Here is a 13,888-nt window from a genome sequence, read left to right as displayed (position 1 = left end):
TTTCATATCTGATAAAGGCATAAACATAATTCTTTTACATTATCACCTCTTCCTTGTCAGACCTTATACTCCTCTGGCTGGTGATTCGTCCAAAAACACAATTGTTACCTTGAGAACATTGTGACTGCCAGTTTCTGCACTGTCAGCTAAAGTTCCCTCTGAAGCAGAGTCTCTCTCATCTACCCAGTCTTTTAAATCAAAAAAACATCAATCATATGGTGTTGAGCACAAACTCGAAGAGCGCGGTGTTTTGGAGACTAGGCTGTCTGTTTCTAACTGACTGCCATGTAATTGGTTATAAACAGCTTTGTTCATCCTACTGAGAGTAAATCAAGGCAATGTCTTCGCTCATCAACCAAACGCTGGGCCCTGTCCTCTGTAAGATAACTGTTGCTTTTATAAAAAGTGCTACATTTTCAATGCATCAGTGAACAGATGTCTTAAAGTTACCAACAAACTACTATGGTGGGGGAAGCTGTTAGGAACATCTCAGCCTACAAGCACAACCACCTCAACACAGAGGGAGAGAACAAAGAAAGTGATTCGTCCACACAATCCCTCCCACAGATTGATTCGGTTTGCTTTTGAAATTGACTTTGGTTTCAACTTTGATCAGGAACAAATGGGTCTGCTGCCTCCACTCACGCTCTCTCTGTTTCTCAGGTTCTCAGCCACTTTCTTCCTCCTCATCACACACACACAGAGTACATTTGCACAGCAGATGAAGACTATACACATTCACACACTCTCACGCACACAAAGAAAACAGAGAGTCCACAGACACCTTGACACCTCCAAAGAGGCCTGAAGTTAATCTATGATTTTCTGTGAAGTTTTCAAAGGATAAAAGTCTTTACATGATCCATGGGAATTGCTTTTCCAAAGCTCACAGTTTCAAATATGTCAGATAACAAACAACTGACTTGTCTCATGAAATAAGAGTGGAGAGATATCAAGTACAACAACCACACTTTCCCATTCGCTTGTGAACTTTTCATTTGTGCCGGTACATTAATTAAATAAATGCAATTATGGAGTTTATCAAAAGTTTTAACAAAGCGCAGACAGATTTGCTTCGTAATCTACACAAAGCAAAAAACCAATCCAAAATTGATTGGGCTGCTAACTGCCAGCTCTGCTGAATCATAAGGCTGCTATTGATTTGTGCGTCTGTGTGTGTGTTTTATTTTAATGTGGCGCTCATAATCGGAGCAAAACCAATAGCAGCAAATCAAACTCTGACATCCATCTCTGTGCATATTAAATGAACGGGCCGAGCGTAATTGCAGGGTGACAGATTGAAAGACAAGTGTGTCTAAGCAGGTGCCGCTTGGAATATGATGAGGAAGAAAAAAAAACAGCAAGTACTGTAAGTGTAGCACGTGGCGACGGTGTTTTACAGGTGTTGTTTGGTAACTACAGCAGGTCTACAAGGCTTCTGCACCTTTATGTTTTCCTATACTCTCTGGTTTTCTATTGCACTGCTTCTTTATTCTGTCTCGCACTACACCCTGACACTGATAACTCACAATATTTATATCAGGATGTCTGGCTGCCTCTTTCCTCTCCCCCCCTCGTCTGTGGAGGCCTGTGCGTCTCCTGGCAGCAGAATTTATCACGATGAAATCAAATATCATCCTCCAGCGTATGACTAAAGATGCAAATTAAATCATTTTCTAACTGGCAATAACTTACTGTTGTTATATAAAATGCCTCTCTGTGACCCCCTCCTGTGGTGGGAACACCTGCAGTGAAGACATCTCCTTGTATCTACATACAGTAGCTCTCCTCATCTCCGCACCGACATCACGACCAAATCTATTCTTTATTTGCACTATTCAAAAACAAAATGGCTGCTCTGGAGGCCCAAGCGAAAGCTAACTACGTGGTTCCAGCTCAAGCCCGTCAAATGGCAAGAGGAGCTGAAGCTCACCTGTGCAGGAATAGTCATCGATCCTGATGTAGCCCGTATGGCAGATGCACATGAAGGAGCCAGGGGTGTTGACGCACATGGTGTTCTCCCTGCAGTAGTGCTTCCCCTCAGCGCACTCATCAATATCTGAAAAGAAGCAACAGAGAGAGAGAAGGAGAACAAAGCTGGGTTAGATGTGGATCGCTGTCGCGCACTATTTCGGCGAATCTGTGAACGAACATTTTTACAACAATCGTCTGATGATTTCTTTTGAGACTTCTTTTCATTAAAAGGTCAATATTATATAAGTATAGTCAATTTTGTCACAGATATGAATGAACCTTGCCAGCCAGTATCAGAGAGTGCAGTACACTGAGCAGCTTTTAAGATAGTATTAAAAAGTGGCTGAAAGAAAAACAGTCCTGAAGATTTCTAATGTATTTGTGAAGTGGCAGTGGCTGTGTGTGTGTGTGTGTGTGCATGCATGTATGACTGTGACTGTATGATAGGCAATGAAATGTATGGTAGGATCCGAAATTGAAGTGTAACGAGCTATTCTTCTAATTTTTCGGTGTGGAATCTCAAATTTTGGTTTTTAATGAATGAAAATTAGCTTATAGCTAAATCTGGCATAATATTATTATATGTATTAAGCATTGTCCCTGTTAAATAAACTCACTAAATAAATAGAAAAATCCACACATAAAATTTTACAAAAACATTAGTTTCTAGATTATCAACACCCTCTTGTGGTGCAGATCAAACATAATCTTGTCATTTGTAAATCACTCTGCTGCAAGGACAGCTCACGCCTCGGACCTCCACTTCAAACCTCTTGATGGATTTTGATTTGCTTGTTTATTTGCTCAGACCCCTGCAGCCAGGTGACGTTCAACAACTCCATCCACTCTCCCTCTTAACAGGAGATGCAAATTAGAATGTTACATGTGCAAAAGTATTGTTTGTGTCAGAGTTGGATTTATATAAACAGTATATATATGTATATATGATATATGTGGTGTTAAATAGCTAAAGGTATGAAGAATACATCCCATGACATATTGTATGATGTTTCCATGGAGAGAGAAACAAATGCAAAGAGCAAAGAAACTGGCAGAGAGAGAAAAAAAGAAAGAAAGGACGGAATTAAATTAATATATGCACATAAACAGAGATAATTAGTTCACACTTGTGTGTGTAGTCACAAATATTAAGCTGATTTATCATATTTTGTTGATGCACGTATTTGTCAGCGTTGCAACGGCAACGCCTTTTTATTATAGGAATAAATGACCTGACGGCGGCATCGTGTCGTCTTGTCTCATTCTGCGAAGTTGGTGTCGAGCTTCCTGAATTCATCAAAGATGTTGGAGCCATAATTGACTTTGGCTTTCATTAATTTCTAATTATGGGTGAGATGACATGAATGCTTGGTGCAGTAACTGCTCTGCTGATCTCTTTAGAAAAAACTAACAAAAAAGAAACTTTTTTTTAACTGATTTTTTCAAGTCTTCCAAATTGAACAATGAAATCTGATGTTTGCCCGTGGCCTCTATAGTCACACACAGGAGCACTGTTTGATCTGACGCCCACACACACAAGTCCCTGTTGAAAACTAAATCCATTTTTATGACACACTATAGTTAAGCTTTGACTAGGAGGCTCCATGTTTATGGAGAAGGAAGCATCTTTACAGCTCTGTTAACGCCAACATCCCCCCACTCTTTACTGCGCCCTATTTCGGGTGTCAGCCCCATTTTGGGAACCGCCTCATACAGTCCTGGCTACAGAAGGCCCCTGCCGCTATAAAGGCTCCTGCGCAGCAAAGGGAAAGGGGCCATTTGTCTTCATCAGTTGGAGACAGAGGTCGAAATGCAGAAGGTCCATGAGAGGTGGGCACTGAGGCACTTAAGGCTGCACCACTCGATTTTCAATCTATTTTAAAGTAAAGCACTCCACATAGTGGCTTAGCTGCTTTTCTCCAGACTACTACTGGCCATTCAGTTAATCTCTGTGCTCTAAGCATATTTTTAAATGTTGTATGCTGTGCACAGATAGTGACGGGAGAGAATTATGCCACTAGAAGAGTTCATTTAAAAAGTCTCTGAACACAGGCATGAGTGTTTTTAATCATTCTTGGGAAGCGCTATATGAGGTCACCAAACTTTAAGTACGAGCAACAACGACGAGGGAGCGCGCCGTTCCTTCTTAACAGGTGCAACAAAGGAGTCTCACAGTCTCACAGAAGACTTTGTTGTGATCGAGGGGCAATATGACTTGAAACAGTAGTAAGACACAACCCAGCCAGCTTAAACCACGAAATAAATAAAACCTTAATGCATTAAAACCTGATAATAAATATCATCAATGTGCTACAAAACACATAATAGCAACAACGACCTTAAGTTGGTTCAAAAATCCAACGGCTCAGGAAAAAGATTATCTCATCTATCTGATTTCACCTTCCTGTGGAAAGAGTAGCTCCTTACTGCTGAAGAGTAAAAGCTGTGTGGAGAGGGTGATGATGAGGTTCCACTGCTTTCTGAGTGGCTTTCACTTGATAGACATGGTTCAGATTATTCAAGTTAATTCCAATAATCTTTTGGCAAACTTTAATAATGCCTCCCAGCCTATTTTCATTAGCCATACTGAGGTTGAGTTAAAACCAAGATATTCATTGCAAAAATTAACTATGAAGGAGGAGTAAAACATTTTCATAAGTGACCTGTCGACGTGAAAGCCCCTCAGCTTTACCGTTATTACACCGTTAATAAGAATGAGTGACGGGTCAGGAGGTTAGCTGTGAAAATCATTAGGTTTCTCTTTTGTTTTTGAGATGAAGAAAGTCCTGACACCAGTGGATAAGACTATAAAGGACAGGACTCATGGTTCTGTAGGATGCTAACTTTAACACAATCATCAGCAAACTTATGCATGGACCTTGAGTCAAACTTTCTCTGGCAGTCGCTGGATTACATGTTTGCGTCTTATTGCACTCCAGAGATAAAAATATAAACATATATATATGTACACTGTATATATATTCCAATATCTGTGAACTTTATTTTAAAAAAGCTGGTCCTCTCCAGCAAGTCGAAGAAAAAAGCAAGCAAGAAGAAAACCATATTCCTTCATTTCTATTCATTGACAATCATCTGCAAAAGCTGCCACAGTGTATCGCCTTTCGTCTCAAACTTCAAACCACTGCTCAGCAGACCAGATCTCAGTCCTGTTGAACGCTGCCTTCTGCTGAACCAAAAAGACTATACCGTACCTTTCACTGCTTCATGCCATATTAATGAGGATTTTAAGACAAGAATGTGTCATCCAAATGTTTAATTTTATTTTAAACTTTTATCTTAAAAAAACAGTTTGCCATATCTATGACTCTATGTGTTATGATGCATGGCTTGTTTTTATTCTCTGCTCTGGGCTTTCACAGTTCACCTGCTTCAGATCAGGGTAACTTGAGAGGATGAGATCAAAACCTGACAAGAACCAAACTACTGACCAATCAGATTACTGGAAAACCAAGGTCAAGATAGGAACAAAAACAGTTTGCATTTACAAGTGAAAAAATATTAAATCAGTAGAACTGTTTTGCTGTTTGACTCTGCTCATGGTTTGAAAACAGAGCATTCAACAAACAGAGGGAGAGTTTATCACACTAAGTAACTACATAACATCTAATAGAGCTTCATTTTAATTGAACAAAGATTCTTTGATTCCAGACAGGATTTCTGACAGCGTTGATGTTTTTAATCTCACTCCATCACTGCAGCTCAGAATAACATGAGGAGACTGTGATGATAACTGGGAATAAACGTTAAAACCCTCAGATGTCTTTTATTAGAAAAAATACCCACACACTCTTAAATAATTCCGTGATTATAAATGAACATTTCGGTCACATTGACCTCATCAGTCAATCTACTGATTTTCTCCTCTCTGTCCTGGCAGGCAACTTTGTTTTTTTGAAAAAGTTTGAAAACTTTTTTGTTTCATATCCTGTCCTTCAAATTAAGTAACTACTTTATTCCCAGTACTGACAATGTTGTTTATAACTAACAATTCTGTCCTTTTCACCCGAACTTGCTAATAGCTGGATTGGAAAACCCAGGTTTAACTGAACTAGTTGAGACCCATCTTGTAATACATGGTACCCAGGATGGCCAGTGTTGGCCCAATGAAGCCAAACAATCTAGGTTTATCCTTGGTGCATTGATGTCTACATTAGGCCTACACATAAATAGCATAATAAGTACACACTATTAAGCATTAGTCAAGCATAAAATACTGAATTCATCATTTATAACACATGAACACTCATTAGTAAATAGTTTATAAACACAGTTAAAAATGTTTTACTTATCATTGATAAACACTAAAGTAGCCTATTTATAAACGACATACTTATGAGTATTCATGCATTATAAATACAGAATTAAGTATTTATAAATGCTTAACTAATGATTAAAGGTTATAGCTACAACTTTTTAATTGAAACGATAAATTTTTCAAAAATAATAGCCTACATACACAGAACGTCTAGAGGAATGCAAGTATTAATTTTACATAAAGTATAGAAATAATTGTTTTATAAATTTTGACGGGTCCAAAATATATAAATATTTACATCTGGTTATGTTGGCAGCCTTTTAGTATTAAATTATTTCTGCGCCAACAGCATTAGTACGTTGATGTCACGTGAGGCGGAGCTCAGGTGTCAGATCGTGATAACACTGTGGAGAAAATGACTGAGTGCTTGTGCTAATGCTAATGCTAACTAACGGTCAGCCGGTACTGTAACGTTTCCGGTGCAGGTGTAGGCGTGATGCTGGTGTTTGCCGGGTTTCTCTGCAGGTGAGTTAGTACCTGGCAACCAGTACAACTGAAGGTTGGAGCGAAAGCAGGCGAGTGTGAGTGCAACACCTACTGGCCGGGAGGAATTAAACTTGTAACTAAACCCTTTAGAGTGTTACTCATAATTGTTCCTTCCTGATTAATGCTCCCAGTGGTCACTTGTTTACTGGTGATACACTTTTATATGCCTCGGTTTCTCCTTAACAACAGATTACTCTTGAATGCAGAATAAAACAAGCACATGGTTTTCTCCACCTGCAGCAGTGACTCTGACTCTGACATTAAAACTCTAAGTAGCATACAACATCATCTAAGTTTTCAATTCAAAGTAAAAACCAAACTAGTTTTTTTGTTGTCTATCTTCTTTCAGCTGTACTAAACTATTGTGTAGTCAACATTCATGTTTGTCCTTGACTGTGGAGATGCTCTGAATTGTTGTGCTGCCCCATCAACACTCCAGCAGTCAAGCCTCAATGTATCATTAATTGTGCTTTATCAAAAATGACAAATACTACACACATTGGTCCCTACAGACAAGAAGAAACAGACATCTGATGTTATTCATTTATAAAGCTTCCAAATAACCTCACATCTCCCATGTAAATCTGGTACCAAGAGAGCATGATCCAGTAACTACTTAACCCTCAGTTCCCTCAGGTGTTCACTATGTATTCATTATTGGCACAACTGTTTCAAGTACTATGCACCAATTAAATGGAATGAACTGCAAACTGCCCTCAAACTAGACTTGACTTAACATTTCCCCTGGAGATTTTAAAGCTTGGTTTTGTGAAATAAAACTAAAGGGCCTGTTCTGGTCTCTTGTTCTTCTGTTCCTTTTTGAACTCCTTAGAGTCAACAATCTTTATGAACACAGCTCTACCCAATGTTAATATGTGCACAGGTCCACTCAGCCAGGATAACTGTAAACACATGTATGTGGGTCTGCACTTGCTGCGTAATGTGTGTGTAACAGTCATTAGCAGCACCAGACCCACTAAGAATAAATAACCAGCCCCTCAGCTTTTTATGCACACTTAGCTACTCTTAGCTTACTGGTGTGCAGATGCTGTAAAAGGCTGAGTCTTAATGTTTCCCCAGTATAAAATCCTCGGCAGCGATTTCCAACAAACAGGCTTGGATAAGCAGAGTGTACCTTTACTGCCTAACATAAAACACCAGTAGCGTTGAAGGAGTGATGGTGAACAGACACTGCAGTCTTCTGGTATATGGAAACTGCTGAACCAAACTAGAGCTAAAAACTGAAGACAACTGAATATTCATCAAATTGCCAAAACTTTTACCCCACTGGGATGCTTATGTACTCTGGTAATTAGACTGAATTGCTGTTTTGTTCAACTGTATTTATTCAGGTAGATATCCTGTCCTCTAACTAATCAGTAAACAATAACATACTGGAGTATCTCTCCTTCCTGTGTGGTTTTATGATGGAAGCAATGAACATTTTTCAACATTGATCATAGAAATAAGTTAATGTGAGTTGTTATTTCTGCCAGCTCAATAAGAACCTGTGCAGCTGCTTTTTCTGTTTCTATTTCTCATCATTTTAGCTTAATACATAGAAAGCCATGTAGGATGTGACTCAGCCGTCTGGAACCAGGCTAATGCTCATGTTGCTCTGGTCCACTGGATGTGTGCAGTAAGTTTTTCACTAACACGCTACAACAAGAACTTGATAAAGGAGCAGAGTGTCCGGGCTGTGTTTCTGTGCCTGGGTTATTAAAAGTGAGTTAGTGCAGCATATCATTTATTAGATTGTCCTTTGTTTTTCCTTCTCATTCTCACGATTCCATATTTGGATCCATATTAGCTGTTGCCTTAGCAACAGCTATTCCTGGGGTCTAACTGCATGCCAAACCATCACACAGAAGATGCACAACACAGCCAGGGTAAACAAAATAATCTTGATAATGTGATGCAACTGAATGCAATTCGATGCAAATCCAAGTCGAACCAAACGAACCGGGCTGCGTTACACGCTCCGGGGGCTTCGCTCCCATTGATAGTGCAGGTCAAACGTAGGCACTTTTTGAGAGACAAGCAACATAGTCCTGGGCATTATCAATTTATTATTCATTCACAGTATTCGGTGTCTGTGAGAGCCCAAGAAGACATTCACCCCTGAATATGTTCTGTGCCAGATGCCTTTGCAAAGAGTACTTGAAATTGAATTTCAATAGATTTGCATTGGCATTCACTCAGCTCGCATGTCCTTGGGTAGAGCACCGCCCACCATCCTGACAAACTAAGAGCTTAGCACCTACCTACAACTGTGGCATTCACATTTCCTTGGTCGTCTTCCTTTCACACTTTCATCAATACTTGCTGCCTCCAGCTATTCAAAAGCTTCACGGGTAAGTGAAGCAGGCAGACAATCAGCGGCCATCTATGAAAGTACATGTGTCCTTCACTAAATGAATGGAGGCTAATTAAACCCTGTGACTGGCTTTGACAGAGAGAGAGAAAAACCATAGACTTTTGGTGCTGGTAGGAAGAAAATGGGAGGCAAAAAGAAAGGGCAGACAGCACAGGTAAAAAAGAAGTGGATTAGAGACAATGGCAGAGTCATGACAAGCTATACTGTAGTGCCTGATAGAAAAGGGGAGATAAGACAGCTGGGGTGAATGACTGACATATGAAGTGAGTGATATGGAGGGAGGAGGGGAGAAAGGAGCAGGTAAAGTAGTGGATTAAACAGAACGATGAAGAATAAGGGAGAGTCTGTTTGAAGTAAAAAAAAAAAAAAAAAAAAAAGGTGAAACGTGAGGAGTGTGTATGTGAGAGTGAACAATTTGGAAGGAGAAAAGAGATTTTAGATGGATCACAAGTGCAGAGAAAGCAGCAATTCTCTTAGCGAGTATTAACTGTCGCTAAGAGACAGAAAGTAAAAGAGAAAAGACAGTCCGTCCACAGTCACAATGGTAACCTTGAGCGGAGGTCTTAGGTGACAATGAGCTTGCCTTCTGATTGGCTATCCGCTCCGCAGCTTTGATTTAGAGCCTATTAACTGTAAGACACCATCCATCCCGCCCTCGGTGACAGCAGTTACGTTTGCTAAAACAATATGTTAGGAGGTGAGATGATGAGGGGCAGCGCACACGCGTGTGGGGAGGGGGCAACCATCTCCATCTCCATTAACGCACTCCATTTCCTTGATTGGCCTGTCACATGGACACACGTGATGCGGCAGGCAAAGACTGCTGGCCTGGAGTCAGCGGCGGCTTTTATCCCTGAATGAAGAGATCGGGGTCAAGCTGTTGCCACGCCACGATGGATGACTAGAAAATGGCGGTGTTCTTTTTTTCCCTCACCTTTATGCATTCCTGCATGAGCACTAAATCAATCATGGTCATACCTGAGGAGGGAGGGCACTGCTGTAGGATCTGGACTAAAAACATGCTTTTGTGCATCAGGAGGGAGATCTTAAAAAACACGAGTCACTGCAGTATATAGAAAGTTGTATACAATTATTTTGAAATAAAACCAAATATTCTATTATATCCAATAGAATAAAACAAAATTGTCGACCTGCTGGTGACACTGAAGGAACCAAACTGACAGATCTGACCAGCTGACATCACCGGAACTATAGCATAGCTAAAGTCACAACAACTCAAAATGCTGGTGGCACACATCCTGTAACAATATGGAATCCAAACAATAACTTCTTAGAGCATTATGGGATTCATTCCCCATATTCCCTATAATTCGTGTTAATTCCTCATGTTGCTTCCTGTCTCCATTTTAATAGTTCAGTTTTTGTCATAGAATTACTAAACTTTTAGCACAAAATCATACTCAGATAATAAACAAGTATAATAACATACAGTGGCTCATTGGCTTATTGGCCTTAAAAATAGTTGTTTTTCAAAAAGTTAATTTTGTCTTTATCTTGTTTATTAAAACATTTGAATATTTTAAAAATGTAATTTCTATTTTTATGACATATTTTCTTTTACCAAAATTGTTCCGATTGTCAGCCCACAATGCATTTGTAGCCAATTTAGATTAAGAAAGTCTGTCTTAGAGCATGGACACACAAATTCATATTTAATTTTTTTTTTAAAGCAGAGGATAATGCAGAGGTGTCATATCAGGACTACTCTTCTCTAAAGAAAGATGTAATCTATCAGACCTGTTTGCTCATAGAGTAGAATAAATATCTTTGCATTCAAGCACAGATTTACACATGCTATCCCCAGCTGTCAGTATACTGTTGAAGGTCACAACTGACGTTTTTCATATTCCAGTTATTGTTCATCAAAGTATTACCACAGCTATATACATAGGGAATAACAGCTTATCCCTCTTCGCTTGTATGGCACGTAGTTTCTAATAGGGAGCATCCTCACTATCTGTGTTTCATACTGCAGTACACCGAGGTCTGGGAGTAGGGAGATAACACCGCCATTGCCTTTGGATGTCCCACAAAGACACCCGAATCTCTGCCATTCCACTAGCGGCCTTTCGCTTTATCTCTCCTTCTTTCTGTCTTTTCCTCATCTATCCATCCCTTCCGCAAACAGCTCACTCACTCAAGCAGATGGTTTTCAATAAATGGCAGAGGGACGGGGCTTGCCAAAACATTGTCTGTCTATTACTGAGTAGCAAGTTCCCTCGTGGTCAGATATATAGCAGCCAAAGGGAAGAGTGAAGAGACAGAGCTGTCCCTGCCGGCCAAAACAGTGCGCCACTCAGCAGATAGTCTCCACAGCTGGCCTTGGTTCCTCACCGGTGGAGAAAGGTGTCAGAGGACGTAATGCAATGCCTCTTCTGGTATATGGTGGTGCGATTGGGTCAAATATTGAATTGTAGCTGGTGCTCAGGATGTGTTTTGGTTCAGAGAAATGTCAATCAATGTAAAAGCTGCCAGTGGGATACATTTTTTATGCCATCATCAAGTCTCTGAAAGTAAGAAAGAAAGTTTTTTATTTTATTTTAGAAAAATACTGTGAGCAACCAACGCTGCAAATGTTCCAATTATAAATATTCTGGCTTTAAAGAGGAACTATGCAGGATTTGTAGCTTAACTATGCTACATTTTTACCTTAATTACAAAACAGCTTCAGAGTAATTGTGATGGTTTAATCTTAACTTGTTACAAGGGAGAACGGATGCTCTCTGTCTTCCCCTTGCGTGTCACTTATTGTGTCTCTGTTTTGAAAACAAACTTTGCAATTAGCGCTGCCGCCCCGGTGTCCCAGCTCTCACGCGCCCCATAATCCATAATCTCTTGTTTATCACAGATAAGACACAAATACACACATCACAACATCGGATATGATATATAACGTTATCTACCGATCTATTGATTGATTTTTCGTTGGCCTTGTTGTAAACAAATGCACATGGCCAGGGGTCGGGTTAGCGAAACAGCAGAAAATCACATGGACTTACATAGTTGCTCTAATTGAATAATTTAAAGTTTGGCAGATACACTTATTTGCCTTTTTTGTCAAATGTTAGATGAGGAGATTGATCAGTTGAATTTAAAGCAAGGACAGTTGAAGGACAATTGTCATATATTCTATGGTGACTATTGCAGCAAAACGTCTGGTAGGAAGTGTTGAGAATAAAGTCAAACTCTAAACATTGCTGCTTAAAGTCTATACCGGCAGGACCAAGACAAGTTATATTGATGCAGTGTAATGGAAAGAAGGTTTAACAAGCTTAATTACTCTGAGTACATTAAATTTTTCTTTCATTCAGATGGAAATGGAGGTAAATGATAAAAGAGCAAGCTGTCTTTTAATCAGTTTGCTTCATTACTGCTGCAATCTTTTGGTGCAATCATTATTTTCATATCTGCTTGAAAGGAAATCACAATGGAAAATAAAATGAGGCAAAATGAATTTCCCTCAAGTGAAAGTGAGCAGCTCACAGTTTCTTTTTCTGGGTCATTACCTGAACAGGAGCCACAAATATACTTTCTTAAGAGGAAACTCTTTCCTTCACCTAACCAAACTGAACAATCGCTCCTAAATAAACAGGCTCACAAACACCCAAAACAAATATGCAAAACGTCACTGCCAATTTGGGCGAGAGCAGGAGCCAATTAAGATGACTGAGTGGAAAGAATCCCATTAGGAGGCAACAAGAGTGAAGATCTAAATTCTGAGAGCACAGTCATTGTCTAAATACCAGACACTCACACTGTGATCAATCACTGTAAACACTTAGAAGCCTGCTACCTGACTTAGAACAATGAACGTCAAATAAGAAAGGGGGAGGAGGAGAAGTGTGTGTGTGTGTGTGTGTGTGTGTGTGTGTGTGTGTGTGTGTCTGCTGGTGGAGTTGCAAGTTGTGTGAATGTGTTCGATCCCAGTATGTTCGACACATGACAACCTCACAGTCTCCGCATGGGGATAAAGTTCCATCCAATTTAACAACACGCAAGGATCCTTTCATGCAAACATCTACCAGGCCTCAGATAAGTGCATAACAAGTGCATGCGCGCGCGGGTGTCTATGTGCCACATTAAACACGCACTTAACATGCTTCGATTTGGCGCGTGTTAAATGAAAGCCATTGAGTCTTATAAAGCAAGCTGCCTTGTTTGCGTGAATGGGGTTTTGCTCTCCATCACAGCTCTCATTAATCTGGGATAAGAGTTTCAACCACGGGTAAATCGATGGAGCATCATCATCCATCACTCTTCAGTCTGTGACCGAGGGCAGCCTGTAGGCTAGAGGTCTAAACAATAAGTAGCAAACAGCAGAAACAGCAAGCAGAGCTTTATGAGAAGCTGTCGACTTATTAAAAACATGTGTTGCTACATATATTTTCCACTTCTTTTTTTGTTGTATTTGTTTAGATTATATAATATTCCATTTATAATATTAATCTACAGCATGGGTTTATTACCACAGCATCATTTTAATGTTGCATGAATTATTGCATTATTTCTCTTCCATGAGCACCGATGGTTTGGGGGACCCCTGAAGCACTCCAGTGTTATTCTTTTTTCTGCATTATATATTTGTTTATGAAGAATTTGCACATGAATGAGTGACTATACAGTAATGCAGATTAACAAGCATAGAGTCTTGCTACAGTACTGTGTCTGAGATGTAGTGATGAGGATGTTTTTAG

At 39.8% G+C, this 13,888-nt stretch overlaps 1 protein-coding gene across 1 annotated transcript in view; it reads right to left on the bottom strand.

The window, feature by feature from the left end:
- Positions 1–13,888, bottom strand: part of nell2a (neural EGFL like 2a) — a 93,401-nt gene that overhangs the window by 40,319 nt on the left and 39,194 nt on the right. The window contains exon 13 of the mRNA XM_085778703.1: positions 1,934–2,059. Coding sequence (XP_085634829.1) covers positions 1,934–2,059 — 126 coding nt within the window. The remainder of the gene's footprint in view (positions 1–1,933; positions 2,060–13,888) is intronic.

This window comes from Trachurus japonicus, chromosome 6 (genome assembly GCF_045865225.1).
Source record: "Trachurus japonicus isolate A0001 chromosome 6, Traja_1.0".
Lineage (NCBI taxonomy): Eukaryota > Metazoa > Chordata > Actinopteri > Carangiformes > Carangidae > Trachurus > Trachurus japonicus.
Note: the sequence above shows the minus strand (reverse complement) of the source record. Positions and strands in the feature narration are given on the sequence as shown.